The sequence below is a fragment of the Rhinoraja longicauda genome, chromosome 3, assembly GCF_053455715.1.
Source record: "Rhinoraja longicauda isolate Sanriku21f chromosome 3, sRhiLon1.1, whole genome shotgun sequence".
Taxonomy (NCBI): Eukaryota; Metazoa; Chordata; class Chondrichthyes; order Rajiformes; family Arhynchobatidae; genus Rhinoraja; species Rhinoraja longicauda.
The window spans coordinates 47,634,294-47,657,581 of NC_135955.1; the positions used below are offsets into that span (position 1 = coordinate 47,634,294).

Below are 23,288 nucleotides of genomic sequence, written 5' to 3' on the forward strand. Positions count from 1 at the left end.
GAAAAGTTGTGTGGGGTATAAAAGGCTGCACTTCCAATATTGCACTCTGAATAGCATAATTCTTTCCACTCAATCTTCAAAATACAGCTTTAAAAATGTAGAATATTTTCCTCGTCCAGTTTCAGCATTTCCAACTGAAAGGCAGTTGCAAAAACTTCAACTGATTTCCTGCAGACGTATTGCGCTACTGCATAATTCCAAATGAGCCGGTTTGTGCACACTCCCCTTCCTATTAAGCTTTGTTACCATTCTGGACTGGAAATGAGAAGTCCATGGAGCTTTACTTGGTTTTGTTCAGTTGTGTTTACAGCCGACTGTTTTCTTGTGCAACATGCAGGTCAGAGCTTCGCGGCCTGGTCTGAGTCCGTGGAACCTGATGGCAATGATGGCTGCAGCTCGACTGGCTTTGGGCAGAAAGTTGAATGTCCTTAAGCTCAGGTCAGATGGGGCTGGGCTGAAATATAAACAAGCTGATGCATAGGGATTCAAGACTAGGTTATAAAAGTTTAACACAGTCAGACGAGGCATGGGTTGGGATGACATTAACGGCGAGGACACGTCCTCAGGCATATGTCAGATTTGGCATGGCCCAAGTTAGGTCAAGGCTTTAATTTTGTACATGACCTCCAGTGCAAGTAGCTATGCTCGGTAGATAAGGAAATGCCAATGCTGGTTTACAACAAAAAAAAAGTGCTGGAGCAACTCAGCGGGTCAGGCAGCATCTCTGGAGAAATGTGACATTTCACGTTCAGACTCTTCTTCAGGCTGATGGTAGTTAGGAAGAGAAAGCTGGAAGACGAGGTGCTGTTCCTCCAGTCTGTGTGTGGCATCACTCATGGAAGCAGCCGAGGACAAAAAGGTCAGCGTGGGATCTTTCTTGATCTCTGTCATGATCACATGGGACAGACTATCAACTGACATCAACCATAAACCCACTGACTCCCAGAGTTATCTGGCCGACGCCTACTCCCATGCTGCCTCTTGCAAAGATGTCAACCCTACTCTCAATTTCTCTGTCTCCACCACATCTCTGTTCCCAAGACAAGGCTTTCCATTCTAGGACATCCATGCATCCAAGACATTCCCTTTCTTTAATAAAGATGGTTTCCCCCATGCTGTTATAGATGGATTCCTCACCTGCAGCTCCTGTGTGTCTCGTAGTTCTGTCTCAATAACCGCCCCCCGATGAGACAAGGGTATTTTCCTCTGGCCCTTACCGTTCACACCCCCCCCCCCCCCACAGCCTTCGCAATGAACACATCATTCTCCGACATTGCCACCACCTCAGCATAATCCCACCACCAGTCACATCTCCCAATTCCCACCCGTTTCCGCTTTCTGCAGAGACCACTTCATCCACAACTCCTTGGTTCACTCTTCCCTTCCCACCCAAACCATCCATTCATAAGACTGTAAAGACAAAGGAGTAGAATTAGGCCATTCAGCCCTGCAAGCAAAGGGGAAATGCAACATCTGTCCTTATACCTCCTTTCTCTCATCCATTTGGTGACCCCAGCAGACCATATGAGGCAGAAGTTCATATGTACCTCCTCTAACCTCATCGACTGCATCTAGTTCTCCCAATGTGGCCTTCTTTGGATCAGCGAGACCAAGCATTGAACAGGTGACCATTTTGTCTAGTACTTGTGCTCAAGCTACCAAGGCCTGCTAGATCTCCAGTTTCTTGACAATTTTAACTCACCTTCCCAGACTACCTTTTATGTTCTGGTTCTCCTCCATTGCCAGAGTGAGGTCATGTGCAAACTAGAGGAACAACACTTCATATTCTGCTTGGATAGCTTACAACCTACCGGTATGAACATTGAATCCTCTAATCTTAGTTAACTAACCTACAAACATGGGCCCCTACCCCCATCTTCCCCCTTCTCTACCCTGTGCCCCACATGGATGCACACCATTTTTTCCCTTTCCCTCTCAGCCCACCCCTTCTACCTATGTTCCTTCCTTTGCCTTCATATTGTAAGCCTCTTCTATCTTCATCTCACACTCTTTTTTCATCTCTGACCTTTTACCTTTAACAGAAATCCCTCTCACCTGTATCCAATTATCATTTGCCAAGCTTTGTCCCGCCTCCACCTTTCTTCCAGGGCCCCAACCGAAAAATCACCTATCCATGTTTTCCAGAGATGCTGCCTGGCCCATTGAGTTACTCCAACACTTTGGGTCTAGCTAGCTTTTAACATGTTGGTAGTTAGTGCAAAGAAAGCTATCTCTACTACAAGTGCCTTCATGAACAGAGAACAGTAGAGCACAGGATCACGCCCTTTAGTCCACAATGTCTGTGCTAAACATGATGCCAAGACCAGACCAAATGTTGGTCTGAAGGGTCTCGACCCGAAATGTCACCCATTCCTTATATCCAGAGATGCTGCCTGCATTTTGTATCTATCTTATGATGCCAAGACCATTTGCCTGCACATAATCCATATCCTTCCATTCCCTGCATATCCATTTGCCAGTGATGGTTACCTTAAAAATTCAAAAGTGGTTGAGTTTGACAGCCAAATAAAGTGCTGAGAATCAAATATTCAATGTTGGTTGTAAATAAAGGAATATGGAAAGATACAAAAATAGAGCCCACCTCAGGATAATTTCTATGCTTGTTGCAAATCTATTTGTTGATGACTGCTGAAAAGGAATGATTCTTCCTGACACAGAGGTTATTTAGAAGAGAATACTAATCTTACCAAAGATGACACATTCTTTCTCAGGCTCGCTCTTCAGGGGGCAGATTATTTCCTTCATTCTGCATTCAATTGAGAAAGAGGCTAAGAAATCTAGTCAGAGATCAGTACTTGCATCCAAAATGGTTCAGTCCACACCAAAGATCCCCACAAGACAAACAATCAAGCAGGAAAGGGCAACACTGACAATGTTCTTGAAAATCCAGTACTCAGTGTCCCTATGGAAGAAATGGGCTGACCCAACCCCTGGCAACAATGTCACCTCTGGCAACAATGGGCTTGTGTAAACTATGAATTATTGGGCACGAGGGCATGAACCATTTTATAGAATGACAATTTAAATCTAACTTTTAGTGCCATTTTAGAAATTAAAGTAATTTCAAGATGCAATGTCATCTCAATTGCGTGGTAATGTAAGCAACCCTCGATTGGAATCCATTTCTCCACTGGCAGTGTTTAGTACCACCATAATACACAATTTCATGCCTCTGCTACCATGACAACAGCCATCTCTATGATCAAGTGAGACAAGGACAACAGGTGCATGGAAACACCACCACCTGCAGGTCTCCTTTCAAGTTGCACATCACTGTTCCTGGAAATCCATTTTTCTATCCTCATGGCGGCTAGGCCGTAATCCTTGTAATCCACAACAACTCACAGCAGGAGGACTGCAGTGGTTCAAAGTGTAACAGCTCAGCATCCATCCTCTCAAGTACTATTAGAGATCCCCAGAAGCACTGCCTTTTCCGAAATGTCCAATTCACGTTAGAAAGCAAACATTAACTACAATTTACAGTAATACATTGCTTTGCCCTCAAAATCTGTGTTACTGAATTTTTGAGAATTGAGAATCATCTATGCACTGATACATTACTTTTATGCATCCCGATTTAAAGTACTCACCATTTAACGCGAAAGCTACCTTCATATTATACTGAAAAGTTATGGTCCAGCTTCTTCCTTGATGAATTGGAAGGAAGAATATCTTGCACGCTCAATACGATGTTAGCTGAATAACGGATTGACTGTTTCATCATGAACCAGTTAGCAAAGAGTTCATCTGATTGTGTCAGAGAATACATTTGCTGTCTCGCTTTGCAATACTCGCTTTGCAAACAAGTAGTTCCTTTTCCAAGTTAGTATTATATTACTTGTACATTATCACAAAGCTAAAGCTACATAACTTCTTCACAAGGAGTTAACAGTTTGACCACTCCCTTTACAAATATTTGAGATAACGTTTTAGGACTGGGGTTAATCTACTAATTTTAAAATGGTAGATATGAAATCAAAGTTTCATAGAAGTCATTCCCATCAATTCATTATGAAGGTCAAGGAGTTTATGAAATTAATTCAGTAACCTCATCGACCGAGTCTCTCCAGGCTGATGGCTTTATAATCCGGGACTTGGCAAGCTTGGCCTACGATGGTCAGAGTTAACCATACTGGTCGGTGACCCATCAGTCCAGACCCAGAACATTGTATCTGAAAATGATTTTTACTTCCTACCATCAAGACCAACAACTTATTCATGTCTTTATGGGGTGGTGGCATGAGGAGAGCATTGTGGCAAAAGGGGTAAAATATACATGGTACTATTGGGTGGCATAGTGGTAGAGCTGCAGCTTACAGCGCCAGAGACCCAGGTTTGATCCTGACTACTGGTGCTATCTCTGTGACCACATGGGTTTTCTCCAGGTGCTCTGGTTTCCTCCCACATTCAAAAGACATGAAGGTTTGTAGGTTAATTGGCTTTGGTAAAATTATAAATTAACCCCAATGTGTCAGGTATTGTGAGTGTATGGGGTGATCGCTGATCGGCACGGACTCGTTGGGCTAAAGGTGTCCACACGTATTTCTAAAGTCTATTAAGGAGGAAATGTAAAATTGCATGGAACTTTAAAGAATGTTCAGTTAAGATGCCAGAATTCTAATTGACCAAAAAATGAAGAGTTTAATCCTCCCTCTCTCACACCCTTCATGGCTCTCATTTGTGACTTTTGCTTCAGTAGTTCATCTTTCTGAACAGAGTTCTTAGCTATGACCCACGTGCAAAAACAAACCTTCGATTTCGAAATTTAAAGCAAACCGCCAACATTTCCCAACTGCTTACGACTAAAGTACCCATGCAGTTTGTTAGTTAATTTTGCATAATGACCACCAGGCTTCAAAGGATCGATGAAATTAACTGTTTCACTATTATAGAATGGGTAAACTGCAATAACAGCAATTCTTACAGAGGCAGTTAATTGACACATATCTGAACCTTCATTTTACCTTCAGTACCACAAGAAGACAATTCTATAATCAAGGTTTATCTTCTGTATTATTGGGGAATTCATTTATTGTTCTCAAAATGACATTAATTGACGGTTCCAGACAGAAATTGTATCAAAGGTTGCTGCTGCTGCATCCAGTTTATTGGTAACTATTATGTTTAAAACATAATATACACTGGAATTTAGAAGAATGAGAGGAGATCTTATCGAAACGTATAAGATTATTAAGGGGTTGGACACATTAGAGGCAGGAAACATGTTCCCAATGTTGGGGGAGTCCAGAACAAGGGGCCACAGTTTAAGAATAAGGGGTAGGCCATTTAGAACTGAGATGAGGAAAAACTTTTTCAGTCAGAGAGTTGTGAATCTGTGGAATTCTCTGCCTCAGAAGGCAGTGGAGTCAGGGGGTATGGGGAGAAGGCAGGAACGGGGTACTGATTGAGAATGATCAGCCATGATCACATTGAATGGCGGTGCTGGCGCGAAGGGCCGAATGGCCTCCTCCTGTACCTATTGTCTATTGTCTATAATTTGGATACATTAATAATCGCATCCCATTCTTTTGGCCCTGGAGAATCTGGTGGCCTGGTGTCAGTCATCTCCTTTGAAAGGGAAAGCCCCCAGGCCTGATAACGGCCTGTATACATCAGCAGTGCATAAGCCTTTGGTCACTGAAGTGCATGGAATCTCCAAGTGAAACAATGTTGAGCTGCAATCCTACATCTTAGTTTTTAAAAAGTGTGCATTTCCTTTGAAATGGATCCCAAGCTCTAGAGGGACAAAGTTCAACAAAACCACATCAGCATTTGGGCTTGCTCCACTTTCTCTTCTGATACCACCCTAAAACCTTTGTCTGCAAATTTTTCACACATGTTATCCTGAAGTCGTCACAAAGTCCAACATTTTCTGCTGTAATGCTTGCTGTGAATAAAGGGGAACTGGAAGTTGAAAATGTCCAAAAGTCTGAACGTTGCAGGGTAGACTGAGAAAACAATTAACAATCTGCAGACATTTCTTAATAGATGTACAAAGTACAAAAACTGGGAAGCCATGCTAAAGTGAAAGAGTCCTTGAGCAGAATTAGGCTCTTTGGCCTAACATGTCCTTGCCAACCATTAAGTGCCCAGCTTTCCTAAGACCATTTACCGTCATTAAACCTGTACTCTTCAAAACCATGGTGATTTAAGTGCTGTCTGAATTTTTTTTTAATACAGCCAGCATCTTCACAGCCACTATATTCCAGATTGTAGTATCTTTATAAAACAACAGTCTATCCTCAAATGCAGTATTGTATTTACTTCTGGTCATGTCATTAGGATATGAAAGCAGTAGACAGGGTGCAAAATAGATTTACTTGAATCTTTACCGGAATGAGGAAAAATAGCAGGGACCAGGCTCTTTAAATGGAAGAATGAGGGGAAATTGATATATGATGGGGAGAAAGAGGGAGAGGCTGTTCCCATAGGTGGAAAGATTGACAACTTGAGGTTGCAGGTATAAAATAAAAGGGGAAAATAAATAAAAGCAAAAATGAAAATCTTCTTTGGGAAACAACAGCATGCAACTGAAATCTGGAATGCAGCAACTGCAGATTTAGTGGAGACAAGCTCCATTGTGGCCTTCAAAAGTGAATTGGGTAAATATATTGTAATGAAAGATTTGCAAGGTTGCAGAAAAAGGGGTGGTGGGCTAGAACTAATGAGGGGTGGTGGGCTAGAACCAATGAGTTGTGATGGGAGAGAGATATGTGGATGTGATGGGCTAAATTTCTTCCCAGCTGCAACTATTCCATGATTTGATAAAATCTCAAAAATGATTGCAGAAAATTAAAGTTCATTGTGTAGGAGGTGACATATTGACTTGCACAGAACATTGGCGGTGTAAGAAGAAACAGAGGCGGCATAAATGTCCGTTTTTTGCTGCTTGGCAAGATGCTTTGAGAGATTTGTCCCAAGGATCAGTGCCCGATGCTTCATAATTTATATAAATGATTTGGACGAAGGCACTGAAGGTATGACTGTTGGTGACAAAGATGGGTATTTCAAAGCTACACATAATATAACAACAAAGTTACACATGGATACAACATCTTCAATAACTAGACAAACATCTGGCAAATGGTGGAAAATGCAGGTAAAATGTGAAATTATACTTTTCAGCCAAAATAAACAAAAAAATTAAGTCGAGCTAGACCGCAATGGTTTGAGATGCTGGTGTTTATGATTCATAAAAAGCTGAAATGGAAGGACAGCAAGTAATTAGGAAATTTGGCAATTACTTATTTTTACTGCTCAAGAAATTGCATACGAGAAATGGTGATAATATGTTTTAGTTAGATAAAGGATTGGTGAGAGTGCATTTGGTCTCATTTTTAAAAAAAAATTGTGAATGACCTACTCATTTATGGTACAAGTCCAGTAAACCTCAATGGAGATTAGACTGATATGAATAATGAGCAGGTGATCACATGATGAAAACTTGGATGAGTTAGGTGTGCATGTGCAAAGTGTTAGAAGAGTGTGATGATTTAATAGAAACCTAAGAGATCATGACAGTGGTGGATGCAGAGAGCAAGTTTCGTCTTGTGGAATGATCTAGAACTAGGGCTCACCTATTTAAGACACAGAAGTGGTGTACTTTTCTCTGAAATTGTGAGTTGAGGGCCTCTGCTTCTATTGTGCATTGAGGTGTGATGCCTTTGAATGTTTTAGACTGAGATCGATAACTGCTCAGTAAAGGAGTGAAAGGTAACCATGGGTACATGGAAAATTGCAGGAACAAAGAACTGCAGATGCTGATTAATATACAAAAGGACACAAAGTGCTGAAGTAACTCAACAGGTCAGGCAGCATCTCTGGAAAACATGGGATAGGTAACATTTTGGTTTGAGATCCTTCTTCAGAGTCTGAAGGAGGGTCTCGACCCAAGATGTCACCTATCCATGTTCTCCAGAGGTGCTGCCTGATCTGAGTACTCCAGCACTGTGTCCTTTTGGGAATATGCAGGGGTCAGCTATGATCCTATTATGTATTGGAGGGGTACAAATGGTCTGATCGTGCTCATTCTCTGTCAGTTGTAGGGGGCTCCATCTGTTCTCTAAAAAAGCTTGATAAAACGAACCTATTGATCAATGACTGAAGCTCCTTAAAGACTTTCTGTATTGTATAAATCCAGGCATCCTGCAGCAGCAGCAGCAGCTTTCCAGAGGATTGTATCTCGTCCCTTCACCGTTTCCTGCTTTTGTTTTTACTCACCGTTTTTAATGATTCATTTGGCAGTTAATATGTTTGAGCGGTTGACGTACAGTGGAGTTGCTGCTCTTCTTGGGGCAAGCCCGAGGCATTGAGAAGCGGATGACAGACTACACCCCACTTATCATTGAAAGCCACTGGTGCTTTTCAAAATGTCTGAGACTTTTAACCTCTCCATCCCACAGGTGCTTTTCCATAGACGCTTATGTGACAGTTGGCTTTCCTAACCCAGATAAATAGTAGGTGGCTGCAAAATAAAGTTAGCCATGACTTTGTTGAGGTCTCAATACCAACCTCTCCCTGGCCTTTAAATATAAAAACAGAACCACTGATTGGTTAGGCAGTGTGGGTTCTCTGTCAAAAGGGTTTATGCAGCCTTCTCTGAAATGATACCCAAGTAACACTGAGCATTCAGAAGTAAAATAGATACAAGTAGTCTGTGGTGTAGCTGGTCTAAGAAATGTGGCCGATTAACCAGGCATGTAGTTCATATGTGAGAAAATGACTGAATTAAAATATCAGTTGCATTGGAGCCACAAAGTTGAACGGTTTGGGTAAAGTTGCAATTGCAGTACAGAATAGAACAGACAAACAAGTTGCTTCTAAATCGGAGATCAACAGGAATGTCTCTAGTACTAACTTGGGAGCTACAACAAAAATAGTAGCCTTCAGAATTTGCTCAGATCAGATTCACACGTGTACACGGTTAATTATCCCATTCACCCAAAGCAAATGCACAAGATGCATCTTTTTATAGCCAATTTTTTCAAATGCTCTACAGATATCTGAGCACATCATTCGTGCTTATAAGGACACATTAGTGCAGATTTATTTTGTTCAAATTTTATATTTAGACAGTGTAGTCACTCTTAAATGAAATATAAAGTTCCAAGTCTTCTGCAGTATTAGTTCGATACCAGAAATGCATAATTGAACCAAAAGAAAAAGCATTCGCTAATCCAGAATCCAAAGGTTGTCTTTACACCATACTATTAAGCTTTCTATCTCATTCTCATCATTGTTTGAGATCCAACAGGGGTGTCACCTGCAAACTTGCAAAATTGAGTTGGAAAAAGTACTTTGCCACACAGTCGTGAGTGCATAGGCAGTATAGTAAGTGGCTGAGAATGCAGCCTTACAGCATTGAGAATTACCATGGGGATGTTTGTCGCCGACCTTAACCGATTGTAATCTATTGGTCAGGAAGTACAGGCTCCAATTTCAGACGGAGATGCTAAATCCTAGGTCCAGGAATTTGGTGATGAGTTTTGCTGGAATTATGATATTAAAGATAAAGCTGCAATGAATATAGAGGAGTCAGTTGTAGGTGCTCTGATTACCCAGACATCTAGGATGAACAAGGGCCAAGGAGATGGCATCTAGTGTAGACCGGTTGCAGCGGTGGGCAAATTGCATTAGATCAAGGATGTCAGGGAGGCTGGTGTCAATGTGTATCATGACCAGTTACTCCAAGCAGTTCATGATAGTTGGGGTCAGAGTCACTCGATAGTAGTCGTGCTACGCTTTTGGCTACTTTTAAGACTACCTTGCTTTTGTTTAGCATTGGGATAAGAGTGGCCATCTTAAAGGAGGAGGTGAGAACATTGGATTGGAGTAGGAAGTGATTACATCTGTCCACAAATACTCCTGCCAGCTGCTCCACACAGTCTGAGAACAAGGTTGGGGAATCCATCTGGCCAATTGCTTTCTTCGGGTTTGCTCTAAGGAAAGCTAATCTGACATCTGCAAAGTGACCAGGGGTGCAGGTGTACCCAACGCAATCATGGCGGTGATGTCATTCCACCGACCTTCAGTTTAAAACAAGCATAGAATACATGGAGCTCGTCGGGGAAAGATGTCCAGTGATTGTTATTGCCAGTGATTCTGCCCAACATCACTTTGTACGAAATGTTGGAGTGACCAATCTTTGTTCTGTCTGGGGGGAGTGGGGAGGGGAAAGCGAGAGCAGAACTACGATGCACATAAACAGAAAGGTTTGAATGGGCATAGGCCAGGAGCAGGCAAGTGGGTTGGTTAGGCAACCTGATTGACATGGACAAGTTGGGCCAAAGAGTCTGCTTCCATTTATGTAGCATTATGGTCATAAGATAGAAGTAGCAGAATTAGGCCATTTTGCCCATCAAGTCTACTCTGCCATTTAATCATGGCTGGTCTATCTCTCCCTCCTAATCCCATTCTCCTGCCTTCTCCCCATAACCCCTGACACCCATACTAATCAAGAATCTATCTATTTCTGCTTTAAAAATATCCATTGACTTGGCCTCCTCAACCTTCTATGGCAAAGAATTCCACAGATTCACCACCCTCTGCCTCTGGTTAAAAATGTTTTAGGCAAATGGCAAATAAGGATATTACCATATTCTTATGATTACCAAGACAGTCCATTGTACAAGTTAGCCTTGAAATGTGTGATACATTTTAGATCAATAAAATATTAAAACTAAACAAATAAATCGAGCAAGCCAATGATAATGACAGGAATGGGGAATAACCTAGCGCATCCAATATTGCTTAAAAGCTTCTTCGATTAAGTAGACATTGCTATCAAATTACTCACAATTTCCATCAGTGTTCTCAAGATTCACTACTGACTACCATCTCAGTGTTGATTGCCATTGCAATGCAAAAGTAGTATAACTGTAGATGACAATTATAACCCTTTCATAAATTATAATCGGCTAATGTTGCATTTCCCATAAATATCCATCAGATGAAGGGTAACTTGAACATGACACCACAGCAAATGTCAAGCTATTTCAAGATCAAAAAATTGCACAAAAGAATTATGAAAGCACAAGTAGGTAAAATTGGTAACATGCAAAATAATGTAAGCGTATGCAGCCTATGAGAGCAAGGCTCTGCCTCACTTATCAGTGACAAAATCCTAGACTCTGTTGGAGGCATGGACACTGGGAGTAGAGAGAAAGTAACCAATCCTCCAACTTTCTGACGCCAAATAAAAAGCATCACATTTTTCGAAAGTCTACACCATGAAATTGGATCTCTCCCCTATCCTGGAACTGCTCAAATTTATTTCATTGTTCTCCAGAGGAAGGAAAAGCTTTTCACTTAATCAAAGGAGTTTTTTGCCAATGCCTTTGATCCTCAGCAGTGGCAACTGGAGGAGGTGGTAGCCCAGTATCAAATGTTAGTGTACAAGCCATTTCTAGTCTGTCAAAGCAAAAATCAAATAATTATTTATTTCCTAAGTTATCCGGTTTCACCTAATCCACCTTTCATCGTCCTTTTCTTACGAGCAGTGGTCAAAAAAGTGCACTCTATCCAATGGGTCTCCTTTTTAAAAATAACTCAAAAATAAACTGTTACTCTCTTGTTATTTTTAAATGCATTTTGGCTGCAGGATATAGTGTCACAAATACTGGGAGCAAGATTGTTGTGAGACAAATGAGAATTCCGATTTACTTAAACTTTATTTAAGCTTTAAGTAACTCATTTCATTAATAGATCTCTTCGAAACGCCTGGAAATTATCACTCATTCCACAGGCCTCGCCCGCCCGAGAATCCCGCGCATGCGCACATTCTCGCGCACGCGCACATTCCCGCGCACGCACACATGCGCACACTTCATTCTCCCCTCCTATTTATAAGTGAGACGGTCAGGGGGTTTAGTATGTCTTGATGACCGTCGCAGCACTGGAGCATCAGGAGATAATGGTGTTTCAATAGCTGGTGGAAGCATTTAGAACGGAGATGAGGAAGAACTTTTTCAGTCAGAGAGTGGTGAAGGTGTGGAATTCTCTGCCTCAGAAGGCAGTGGAGGCCAGTTCGTTGGATGCTTTCAAGAGAGAGCTGGATAGAGCTCTTAAGGATAGCGGAGTGAGAGGGTATGGGGAGAAGGCAGGAACGGGGTACTGATTGAGAGTGATCAGCCATGATCGCATTGAATGGCGGTGCTGGCTCGAAGGGCTGAATGGCCTACTCCTGCACCTATTGTCTATTGTCTATATGTTGCTTGGTCATCAACTTCACTCATATTGTTATTTACATTTTCAATTTTAGAATTACTTGTAGAAGTTTTCATAGGGAAAGATGGGAGTGTTGAAGGAACTTCTCGATTAATATTATCAAGGAGTGATGGAGCTGATGGAGAAGATGGACATGGTGCAAGGTCACGAAGTGAGACAGTTGACTGACGTCCATCCTGATACTTGATAGTTGCATAAGAAGGGTTGACATCAGTCAGTTCAACTTCATCAACAAAGGGCTCATTCTTATTTGATCGGACATACCGACGAAGCAACACAGGCCCAGGGCTAGTCAACCATGATGGCAGAGAAGTACCACTAGAAGAATGCCGTTTGAAGTTAAAGAACCGCTCATGTGGAGTAGTATTGGTAGCGGTTGACAGTAAAGATCTGATGGAGTGTGATGAATCTGGTAGAACACATTCCCACTGCTGATCTGGTATGCCATTTGACTTTAAAGCCAGTTTCACTGCTTTCCAAATGATTCCGTTAAACCTCTCAACCTGACCATTTCCAGGTGTTGTTTTACTTGTTGCAATTCCTCTATTAGAAAGGTAGTCCTTTAAATCTTTTGACATGAATGAGGTGCCCCTATCAGAATGTATGTAACTTGGAAATCCACAGAATGAAAACAGTTGATCTAAACATTTGATAACCGTAGCAGCTGACATATTTCGACAAGGAAAAGCAAATGGTAACCTCGAATATTCATCAATTATGGTAAGTATATAAACATTTTGAGAGGAGGATGGTAAAGGCCCTTTGAAGTCAATACTCAAACGTTCCATAGGTTGAGTAGCTTTGATCAATCTTCATTCTTCAGGACGGAAGAACCTTGGTTTTTAATTCATCACAGATTCTACATGAAGCACACGTCATCTTCACACCTTCTGTAGAGAAAGGTAAGTTTTTGGAACGAACATAATGTAACATACGAGTGACTCCAGGATGACACAGCCCATTGTGAAGATCAGTGAGTGCCGAGATCAGTGGGTGAGAGAATCTCACCCAAGTACTAAAATGGAGGAGCTCGGAATCACCGAAACACAGAAACCGGCGGAAGAGGTCCCTGTCATGATCACATCCCGACCGCACACGGCCCTCTCGTTCCTTGCCCCTGAGCATGAAGATTTGGAAGACTTGTACAGCCGTTACAAGCCTTTGCAGCAGGAGCTGCAGTTTCTGGAGGTGCAGGAGGAGTACATCAAGGATGAGCAGAAGAACCTGAAGGAGTTCCTGCACACGCAGGAGGAGGTCAAACGCATCCAGAGAATCCCGCTGGTCATCGGGCAGTTCCTGGAGGCTGTGGACCAGAACACGGCCATCGTGGGCTCCACCACCGGCTCCAACTACTATGTGCGTATACTGAGCACCATTGACCGTGAGCTCCTGAAACCCAATGCGTCGGTGGCCCTCCACAAGCACAGCAACGCTCTGGTCGACGTTCTGCCTCCTGAAGCGGACAGCAGCATCATGATGCTCACCTCTGATCAGAAGCCAGACGTGCTGTACTCTGATATCGGTGGCATGGACATACAGAAACAGAAGGTGGGCGAAGCTGTGGAACTGCCCCTGACTCACTTTGAACTGTACAAGCAGATCGGTATTGATCCCCCTCATGGGGTGCTGATGTACGGTCCCCCGGGCTGTGGGAATACCATGCTGGCCAAAGCTGTGGCCCACCACACCACTGCGGCCTTCATCAGGGTGGTAGGGTCCGAGTTTGTCCAGAAGTATCTGGGCGAGGGTCCCAGAATGGTCAGAGATGTCTTCAGGCTGGCCAAGGAGAACGCTCCTGCGATCATCTTCATCGATGAGATCGATGCCATCGCCACCAAAAGATTCGATGCTCAAACTGGAGCGGACAGGGAGGTGCAGCATATTCTGTTGGAACTTCTCAATCAGATGGACGGCTTTGACCAGAACGTAAACGTGAAGGTGATCATGGCGACTAACCGCGCGGACACGTTGGACCCAGAGTTGTTGCGCCCGGGGCGTCTGGACCGTAAGATCGAGTTCCCCCTCCCCGACCGCCGGCAGAAACGCCTGGTAATTATCACTGATTCCACAGGCCTCGCCCGCCCGAGAATCCCGCGCATGCGCACATTCCCGCGCACACGCACATGCGCACACTTCAAAGAGATTCTTTGACAAACATGCCCACAGATCTCACCACATTATTATGTCTTTCAAAGTTCCCCATGTTTATTAAGCAAGTTGCACAACAGATTTTCACATATATTTGTTCTACAAGCACATTGATTAATATGCTGGCAAAGCAAGTGTGCACTGAAATATAAATGCATCAGGGTAGAAAACATTGTTCTTTACCCAATAAAAACCACACAAATTAACAACCAGACTGTTCTGATGCCGGGGGGAAAAAAGTACCGCAAATAAACCAGATTCTCAGGCTATTGCCAATCTTGAATAAATGGACAATCGCTGAGTTGTCCCAGGTTTAAGTTTGCATTAGGTGCAGTTCTACCAACGCAAAAAAAAAAGCAAATGTAACCTCGGCTTTTAAACAAAAATGCATAACTGGAAAAAGCATTTTTAGATAAATACTTGGGAAGATGCAATGTGAATGTCCAGAAATTAAACCATTTCTAAAAGAACATAGATTGGAAGAATTGAAAAACAAAATGAAATAGCGCTATTAGACATTTCATTTCTCCACATTGATTACAGAACAAATTTGTTTTGGATCTTAATTTGTAAAGAACTGTTACTTTTCATGTACCCCATATCAGGTTTTACGTCAACACTTCCATGTCACTACGACAACAGAATAAACAGTCAATTTATAAGCAAGAGCGGTGATTAAAAATATATTTTTGTTAGATTGTGCGCATTACAAATTACTCACCTACCAATCAAGCTGCTAGAAGTCTATGTGGGGATAAAACCCCAAGTTACAGCAAGGCAGCAAATAACCAGAAGACTTGTACAGAAATAAACCAAATTAGCATGCCCGACTAGTTTACAATAGCCATCAAGGAAGTCACAGGCATACACATGGTCACCAAGACTAATGCGTGAGCATAGTTGCACTCTTAAGCTGCAACATGACTGAACCCAGGTTAGCAAAACACCTGCTCAATAGGTTATAGTAAATCTACCTGCAAAGTGTATGTACAGAAACCCAATAACATTCTTGCAGGGAGGCATACATTCTTGAAAAACTTCTACTATGTAGTATAAAATTAGACAAAAGGCAAGTTATTTCAGTTTAACAAAAGACTGCAGAAAAATGGAATTGGGGCCAAAAATATTCGGACTGCTGGAGGAACTCAGCAGGTCAGACAGCATCTAGCTAGACCTCCAGTGGGTCTTGACCTGAAACATTGTCTTTTTCCCTTCACAGACAAGATATTTCAGCAGCTCGAGGTCTTTTCCAAGTGGTCTTGTAAAATATAGTTGGGCAATCATTTCATTTAATACAATGTCAATGATGTGCATTTACACAACCACTAATGTAATGAAACATTCCAAGATGCTCAACAGGGCATTATCATGCTGAATTTGATACAAACAGCCACGACAAGTTACCAAAGAGTTATCAGAGGGAGCACTTAACAGATATAGGTGGATGAGCCATGACAGGGACAAATGTAGTGGTCTCGGAGGTTGGCAGGTCATCTCAGGTTAACAAGACACGAGGAATAAATGCAAGTGAAGAAACAAAGAGCTGCAGATGCTGGTTGACAAAAAAAGACAGCTGTATAACACAGCGGGTCAGGCAGTATCCCTGGAAAATGGATAGGTGACATTTTGGGTCAGGACCCTTCTTCAGACTGATTCAGTTTGAAAGGTTGGACGCGAAACGTCGCCTTTCCATGTTCTCCAGGGATGCTGCCAGGCCCGCTGAGTAACTCCAGCACCTTATCATTATAAATGCAAGTGAGATTTTGCTAGGACGAGGGGTGGCATTGATTGGTAGGGATGGAGTTTGAGGCTCAAACCAAAAGCAGCGGTTGAAATCTACCTGAGAGAATGGCTGGATTCTGATTTGTGTTGTATCATCAGTGCCAGGCATGCTTTTGCTGCATATTATCATATCATATCATATCATATATATACAGCCGGAAACAGGCTTTTTCGGCCCACCAAGTCCGTGCCGCCCAGCGATCCCCGTACATTAACACTATCCTACACCCACTAGGGACAATTTTTTTACATTTTTACCCAGCCAATTAACCTACATACCTGTACGTATATGTATGTACGTATGAATGGTTTCATTACCAGGGGAACGTGAGTTGAGCCATGTAATCATCAGTGAACTACCAACTTCTAATGGAAGGAAGTGTGTTGGTGAAGAATTAGAAGATGGTTTGGTCGAGGCAATTGCTCTCGAGGCAAGGAGGAGATATTGGCAATTTTAAGAGCATTAAGTTGGATAAATGCCCAGGACATGACCAAGTGCATCATTTGACCTTGTGGGGAAACTAGGGAGGTAATTGCAAAGTCCCTTGCTGGGATTCTCATCGTTAGCTACAGGTCAGGTTACAGAAGTCTGGAGCGTGGCTGATGTTGAACCATTATTTAAGAACGGCAGCAAGGACAAATCAAGGAATTATAAGCCAGTGGACCCAACTTCAGTGGTTCAAATTGTTATCGGGGATTTCTTGATCACGGTTTCAGTTGATATCTCCCCCATCTCTTGTGGTTCCACACAAAGATGGCCATGCTTATCTTGAGCATCCGAGACAGGATCTGTCAGGATTTGGATAGGCACTGACTATAGGGATAGTCAGCATTGATTTGTGTGTGGGAACTTGTCCCACACTAACATTTTTTTTAAAATAGGTCATCAAGAACAATAGGTCATCAAGACTACATTAACAATGAAGATTGATGCAATGATAAAGAAAGTCCATCAAGGCCTCTCCTTTCTTAGAAGATTGAGTGGATTTGGTATGAAAATTAATACTCAAACGTCTACATGTGTACATTAGAGAGCATATTAACTGGTTGCATCATAGCCTGTTTTGGCAACTCCAGCACCCAGGAATGACTGAGATTACAAAAAGTGATGAACACTGTCCAGTCCATCACAGGTACTGACCTCCCCACTTTCAAAGTGCTCTATTGGAGCAGCTGCCTCAAAGGCAGCCAGCATCAATCATCAAGGTCCCACAACACCCTCACCACGCTCTCATTTCACTCCTACCATTGGGAAGAAGGTAAAGGAGTCTGTAAACCATGGCTGCCAGGTTCAAGAATAGCTTCTTCCCAACAACCATCACACTCCAGAATACTACACTACACTAAACTATGGACTGCTTTTGGTTGCACACAGGACTTGAGCTTTTTTTGCACTAGAATTGGGGTTCTTAATTTAGAGATTTTTGTTTATGATGTTATGAAATGTGAGTTGTTGCATTTTGGGAAGTCTAACATGGGCAGGACCTACAGAGTTAATGGTAGGGCTCTGGGGAGTGTTGTAAAGCAGAGGGATCCAGGAGTGCAGGTGCATCGTTCCTTGAAGGTGGAGTCGCAGATCGATAAGGTGGTCAAAAAGGCTTTTGGCACATTGGCCTTCATCATTCAGTATTGAGTATGGACATTGGAAGGTCATGTTGCAGTTGAACAAAACATTGGTGAAGCCACATTTAGAGTAATGTGTTCATTTCTGGGCACCATGTCGTAGGAAAGATGTTGTCAAGCTGGAAAGGCTACAGAGAAGATTTACAAGGATGTCGCCAGGACTGGAGGGTCTGAGCTATAAGGAGAGGTTGAATAGGTTGGGACTCTATTCCTTGGAGTGCAGATAGGGTAGATGCCCAGAGTCTCTTGCCCAGAGTAGGTGAATCAAGGACCAGACGACATAGGTTTAAGGTGAAGGGGAAAAGGTTTAATAGGAATCTGAGGAGTAACTTTTTCACACAAAGGGTGGTGGGTGTATGGAACAAGCTGCCAGAGAAGGTAGTTGAGGCTGGCACTATCCCAACGTTTAAGAAACAGTTAGATAGATACATGGACAGGGCAGATTTGGAAGGACATTGTGCAGCACGGTGACGCAGCGGTAGAGTTGCTGCCTTACGACGAATGCAGCGCCGGAGACTTAGGTTCGATCCTGACTATGGGTGCTGTACTGTACGGAGTTTGTACATTCTCCCCGTGACCTGCGTGGGTTTTCTCCGAGATCTTCGGTTTCCTCCCACACTCCAAAGACGTACAGGTTTGTAGGTTAATTGGCTGGGCAAATGTAAAAATTGTCCCTAGTGGATGTAGGATAGTGTTAATGTGCGGGGATCGCTGGGCGGCACGGACCCGGTGGGCTGAAGGGCCTGTTTCTGCGCTGTTTCTCTAAAAATCTAAAAAAAGCTCATGGAGGTGGGGCTAGTGTAGCTGGGACATGTTGGCCGGTGTGGACTTGTTAGCTGGTATGGGCAGGTTTGGCCGAAGGGCCTGTTTCCATGCTGTTTCACTCTATGACTCTCTTTGACAAGGGTTTTTATTGTAGGTGAAAAAATATATATTTGTCTGTTTAAATTTTTTTTAATGGACAACCTTAAATCATCTTGGAAGTATCTCTCATCCCAATATGGAATAACATTCACACAACTGTGCTATGACGGGTGTGAGCAAGCCAGGGCTTTATCTATGGGGCCTTAAAACTTGTGGACTGAATATTTTTGTCCCTCAAGGGCCTGTCCAACTTAGGCAATTTTTTTAAGTGGCTGCCGGCAACAATCAAGGTCGTAGCAGTTCGCCAAAATTTTCATTTACCCCACGACAATGACCACAACAATGCCGAGTCAGGTCGTACAGAACGCATGTGACAACCAAAGAGCTGGAGTAACTCAGCGAGCCAGGCAGCGTGTCAGGAGAGAAGGAATGGGTGACGTTTCAGGTCGAGACCCTTGGTCTGAAGTATGGTGTCGACCCCAAAATGTCGCCCATTCCTTCTCCCCAAAGATGTGATAACCTGCCGGTGTACATTTCGCCACTTCTATAGGGCGGTTTGATAGTGCAAAGTTATTTAAGATCTTCTTCGAACCTCTTCAGATCTCTAGTTTCCATCTCCTCTGACTCTCAGCCTGAAGAAGGGTCCCGACCTGAACCATCACCTTTTCCATTTCTCCAGAGATGCTGCCTGACCTGCTGAGTTACTCCAGCATCTTGTGCCTCCTATACCTATGGTTTTCTTTTAGACGCAAAGTGCTGGGGTAAATCAGCAGGACAGGCAGCATCTCTGGAGAGAAGGAATGCGTGACGTTTCGGGTCGAGACCCTTCTTCAGACTGATTTTGACGGTCTCGACCCAAAACGTTACCCATTCCTTCTCTCCAGAGATGCTGCCTGTCCCGCTGAGTTGCTCCAGCATTTTGTGTCTGTCTTCAGTGTAAACCAGCATCTATCTGCAGTTCCTTGTGCCGGTTTACACCTCGCCACTTCTATATGAGGCACGGTGGTTTGATATTGCGAAGTTATTTAAGAGCTTCTTTGAACTTCATATCTCTAGTTTCCCTCTCCCCCTGACTCTCAGTCTGAAGAAGGGTCCCGACTGAAATTCACATATTCCATCTTCAGTGTAAACCAGCATCTGCAGTTCCTTCCTCCACACGGTTTTTAAAAAAAACTTGCTTTGAATATTTTATTTTGTAGCATTTGCTAGTTATCGCCTTTTATTTAAACCTCCCTATTGGATTCAGGGTGAAGGTTTCCCGTCAATAACACACACCAGATTCACCAGTCAGGCTCCTCGCTGGAACTACTGTTAACCGCTCAAGGTGCTAAATTGACAAAGTTTAACTTCTGGTTGGAAGCTCGAGTTTTAATTACGTTGAAAAAAAAATCTCTTAATAGTCTCTTTTAAAAAAAATAATAATTGCAGGTCGAGCTAAAAGTGTTAAACTTTTATTTAGCGCGCAACTTTGAACCGCCATCTGTTCATTCAAAATTGTTGCATCTGTTCTACCTGCAGCTTTTAGTTTAGATTGATATGCATAGTTTTACGGCCCTACTTAAGTAAATGGATGGCGGCTCCGCCAGAACGTGGTATTACAGATGTAATTTCAGGTGTAAAGAGCCCCGTGGTTGAATGTTACTTTTTTTGTGAAACTAGCTAAGAAATTACACCGTCTTTGGAAATATCGCAGAATTCCCACGCTTACCTGACCGTCAAACTGTCGACTCCAATCTAGCTGTCAAATGTCCTGACGGTAAATAAATTGGTTAATCACAAGTATTTTATGGTATCTTCAAATGCCTTTTCTTAATTTAATATTACGTGCTTCTAAATGCATCTGCGACAACCTAGCAAACCTGGGGACAACATGTGACAGCGCCCGCAATAAGCTATGATACCTGGCGAAAAGCCAGCTGTCGCCGAGAAATTTCTACCTGGAAAATTTTTCAGCGACGCGCCGAGATCCGCTACGATTGTTTGAAGACTCCTCGCGATCATGCCCACGACACCCCGGCGAATGTTCGGCGACAGCCTAGTCGCTGACAGTCGCCTTAAAATCGCCTAAGTGGGACAGGCCCTTAAATGACTCTACAGTTCACTTCTATTTGTTGCTACTTTCATGAAACATTGGGAAATGCACTTGGATGAATCAATTTTACTGCGCTCGCTGTAGCTGTTCGCTGATGATTAATAGTTAGGCTTTGACCATTTGTGCCAAATGTGTGGTAGTTTTAGTCATCCTCTCAATGTTCTGAATTCATTCCAATTGCACTAATGAGAATAAAACATGTGAATGGAGTGCATTGTGATTGAATAGTGTCTGTTGGCATCAGCATCGAAGACTAATTTCTGTGCAAAATCTACAATAACAAATAAATCTATGCCTGAGGTGGGAATTTTCTCCGAGCTGCTATTCTGTGGCTATGACTTAAATTAAGTAATCTTGCTGCAGATCATTAATGTTGTGTGATTCACTCCAGACTGACTCACTCAGTTGCATTGTGTAGATGCAACATGTATTAACACGAGAGGCAGATGTAGGCCGTGAGGCTCTGCGGTTCTGTAAGATTGTGGCTTATCTGATCTTGGCCTTGCTGAACTTTCATGCTTGTGTTCCATAACCCTTGATAACTGTAAACTGAAAATCTGACTGTCTTGACTCTATAATCAAGAATTTGAAATTTCATTAGAAATAAATTCCTTGTGACAATTTTGAATGGATGGCCACCTATTCTGAAATTATGCTGGCCAGTTCTAGTTTCCTCAATAAAGGGCACGGTAACAGGCCCTTTAGCCCACTGAACCTGTACTGACCACCAACCACCTATTTACACTAATCCTACATGAATCTTATATTTTATTCTCCCCACATTTTCACTAATTCCCCTAGGTTCTACACTCATCTACATGCGAAGGGGTGATTTACAATGATCAATTACCTACCGACCTACACATTTTTTGGGATGTGGGCAACATTTGGAACACCCAGAAGAAATCCACATTATCGTTTGGAGAAAATACTTAATGCTGCATTACTGCAATAGGTGTTGGAGCCCAACATCCATGAGCAGGTCAGGCTGCATCCCTGGTGAACATGGATAGGTGTTCTGAACTGCTCCACCATTCCACCATCATTTTCTCCATCATCTAGTATTGGTACACAATTCCTCCAAAATAAATTCACGGTGACTTGGTTGTATAGATTCAAAACTGGCGTATTATTACAAGGTAGAAGGTTGAGATGAAAGGTAGATATTCTGGCTGCAGGTCTATAACCAGTGGAGTTTTGCAGGAATCTGTGCTGGGACCGTTGGATGTAAATGCAGATGGGTTGGTGAGTAAGTTTGCTGATTACACCAAAATTGGAGGGACTGCAGATAGTGAGGTATGCTGCCAGAAAATACAGTGGGATATAGATCTGCTGCAGAAATGGGCAGAAAAATGGCAGATAAAGTTTAACCCAAGCAAGCGTGAGGTGTTGCACTTTGGGATATTGAATGTAAGCAGAGAGTATAATTTTAATGCCAAAACCCTTAACAGCATTGATGAGCAGAGAGATCTTGGAATCAGTTCACAGTTTATTGAAGGCAACGCAAGTAGACTGGGTAGTAAAGGAGGCGTATGGTATGTGTGCCTTCATTGCTAGGGGCATTGAGTAAAGGGGCAGGAAGTCATGAAGCAGCTCTATCGGACATTGGTTAGGCCGCATATGGAGTATTACATGCAGTTCTGGTTGCTCAATTACAGGAAGGATGAGGAAGCTTTGCAGAGAAGGTTTACCAGAATACTGCCTGGATTTGACGGTTTTGGCTACAAGGAGAGTTGGATAAACTAGAATTGTTTTCTATGAAACATTGGAGGTTGAGGGGAGACTCGATAGAAGTATATAAAATTATGAGAGGCATACATAGGGGAGACAGTCAGAATTATTTTTCCTGAGTGCAAATGTCCAATGGCGTAGCTATAAGGTGAGGGGGCCAATGTTTGATGGAGATGTGTGGGGCAAGTTTTCTACAGAGTGGTGGAGTCAGGTACGATAGTGGTATTTAAGAGGCTTTTCCATAGGCACATGGAAGTGCAAGTAATCGAGTGGTATGGCTCGTGTCTGGGCAGATGCGATTATTTTAACTTGGCATCGTGCCCAAACATTGTTGGCCAATGCAGCCCTTACGAACATTAAATTCCTATTCATGTCAAGCTGGTCATTGTTGGCCAGAAATTTAATTCGAACCAGCAGCAACAGCAGCTTGGGTAACTTTGTTTTTCTACAGGGGACAAAGAACAAACTGGGTTTTGATGGAACATTCGCCATGTGATTAGACAAGTGCAACTCCTACAACACTCCAGATACACAACACTATCCAGGGCAAGGCAGCAAATAGACTGACAATCTACCAGTGACACTCCACTTCCAGCAAAACATGTGCATTATTACAACTTGCACTGTCCCCAAACAAATGTCCTCTCCAAGTGAGGAAAGTTCCCTTTGTAACTTTAACTTTCAAGTACCATCACCCTGACTTGTAAGGCAACGTTATTCCTTCACCTCACTGAGGCTAAACATACCAATCTAGGATGGTTCATGGCCCCAAATGCTTGCTTATTTGAAAATGTCCAGTTTT

General features: G+C 42.7%; 2 protein-coding genes across 6 annotated transcripts in view; one reads left to right on the forward strand and one right to left on the reverse strand.

Moving 5' to 3' along the window:
- The window catches only part of kank1a (KN motif and ankyrin repeat domains 1a), a 226,973-nt gene that overhangs the window by 99,217 nt on the left and 104,468 nt on the right, over positions 1-23,288 (reverse strand). The window lies entirely within an intron of this gene.
- Positions 13,267-14,397, forward strand: psmc4 (proteasome 26S subunit, ATPase 4). The gene has a single exon (XM_078396782.1). It carries the CDS (start codon positions 13,267-13,269, stop codon positions 14,395-14,397), a length of 1,131 nt encoding a protein of 376 aa, XP_078252908.1.

Excerpts from the sequence above, each read along its gene's own strand:
- psmc4 (XM_078396782.1), top strand. The coding sequence starts at position 13,267 with ATGGAGGAGCTCGGAATCACCGAAACACAGAAACCGGCGGAAGAGGTC.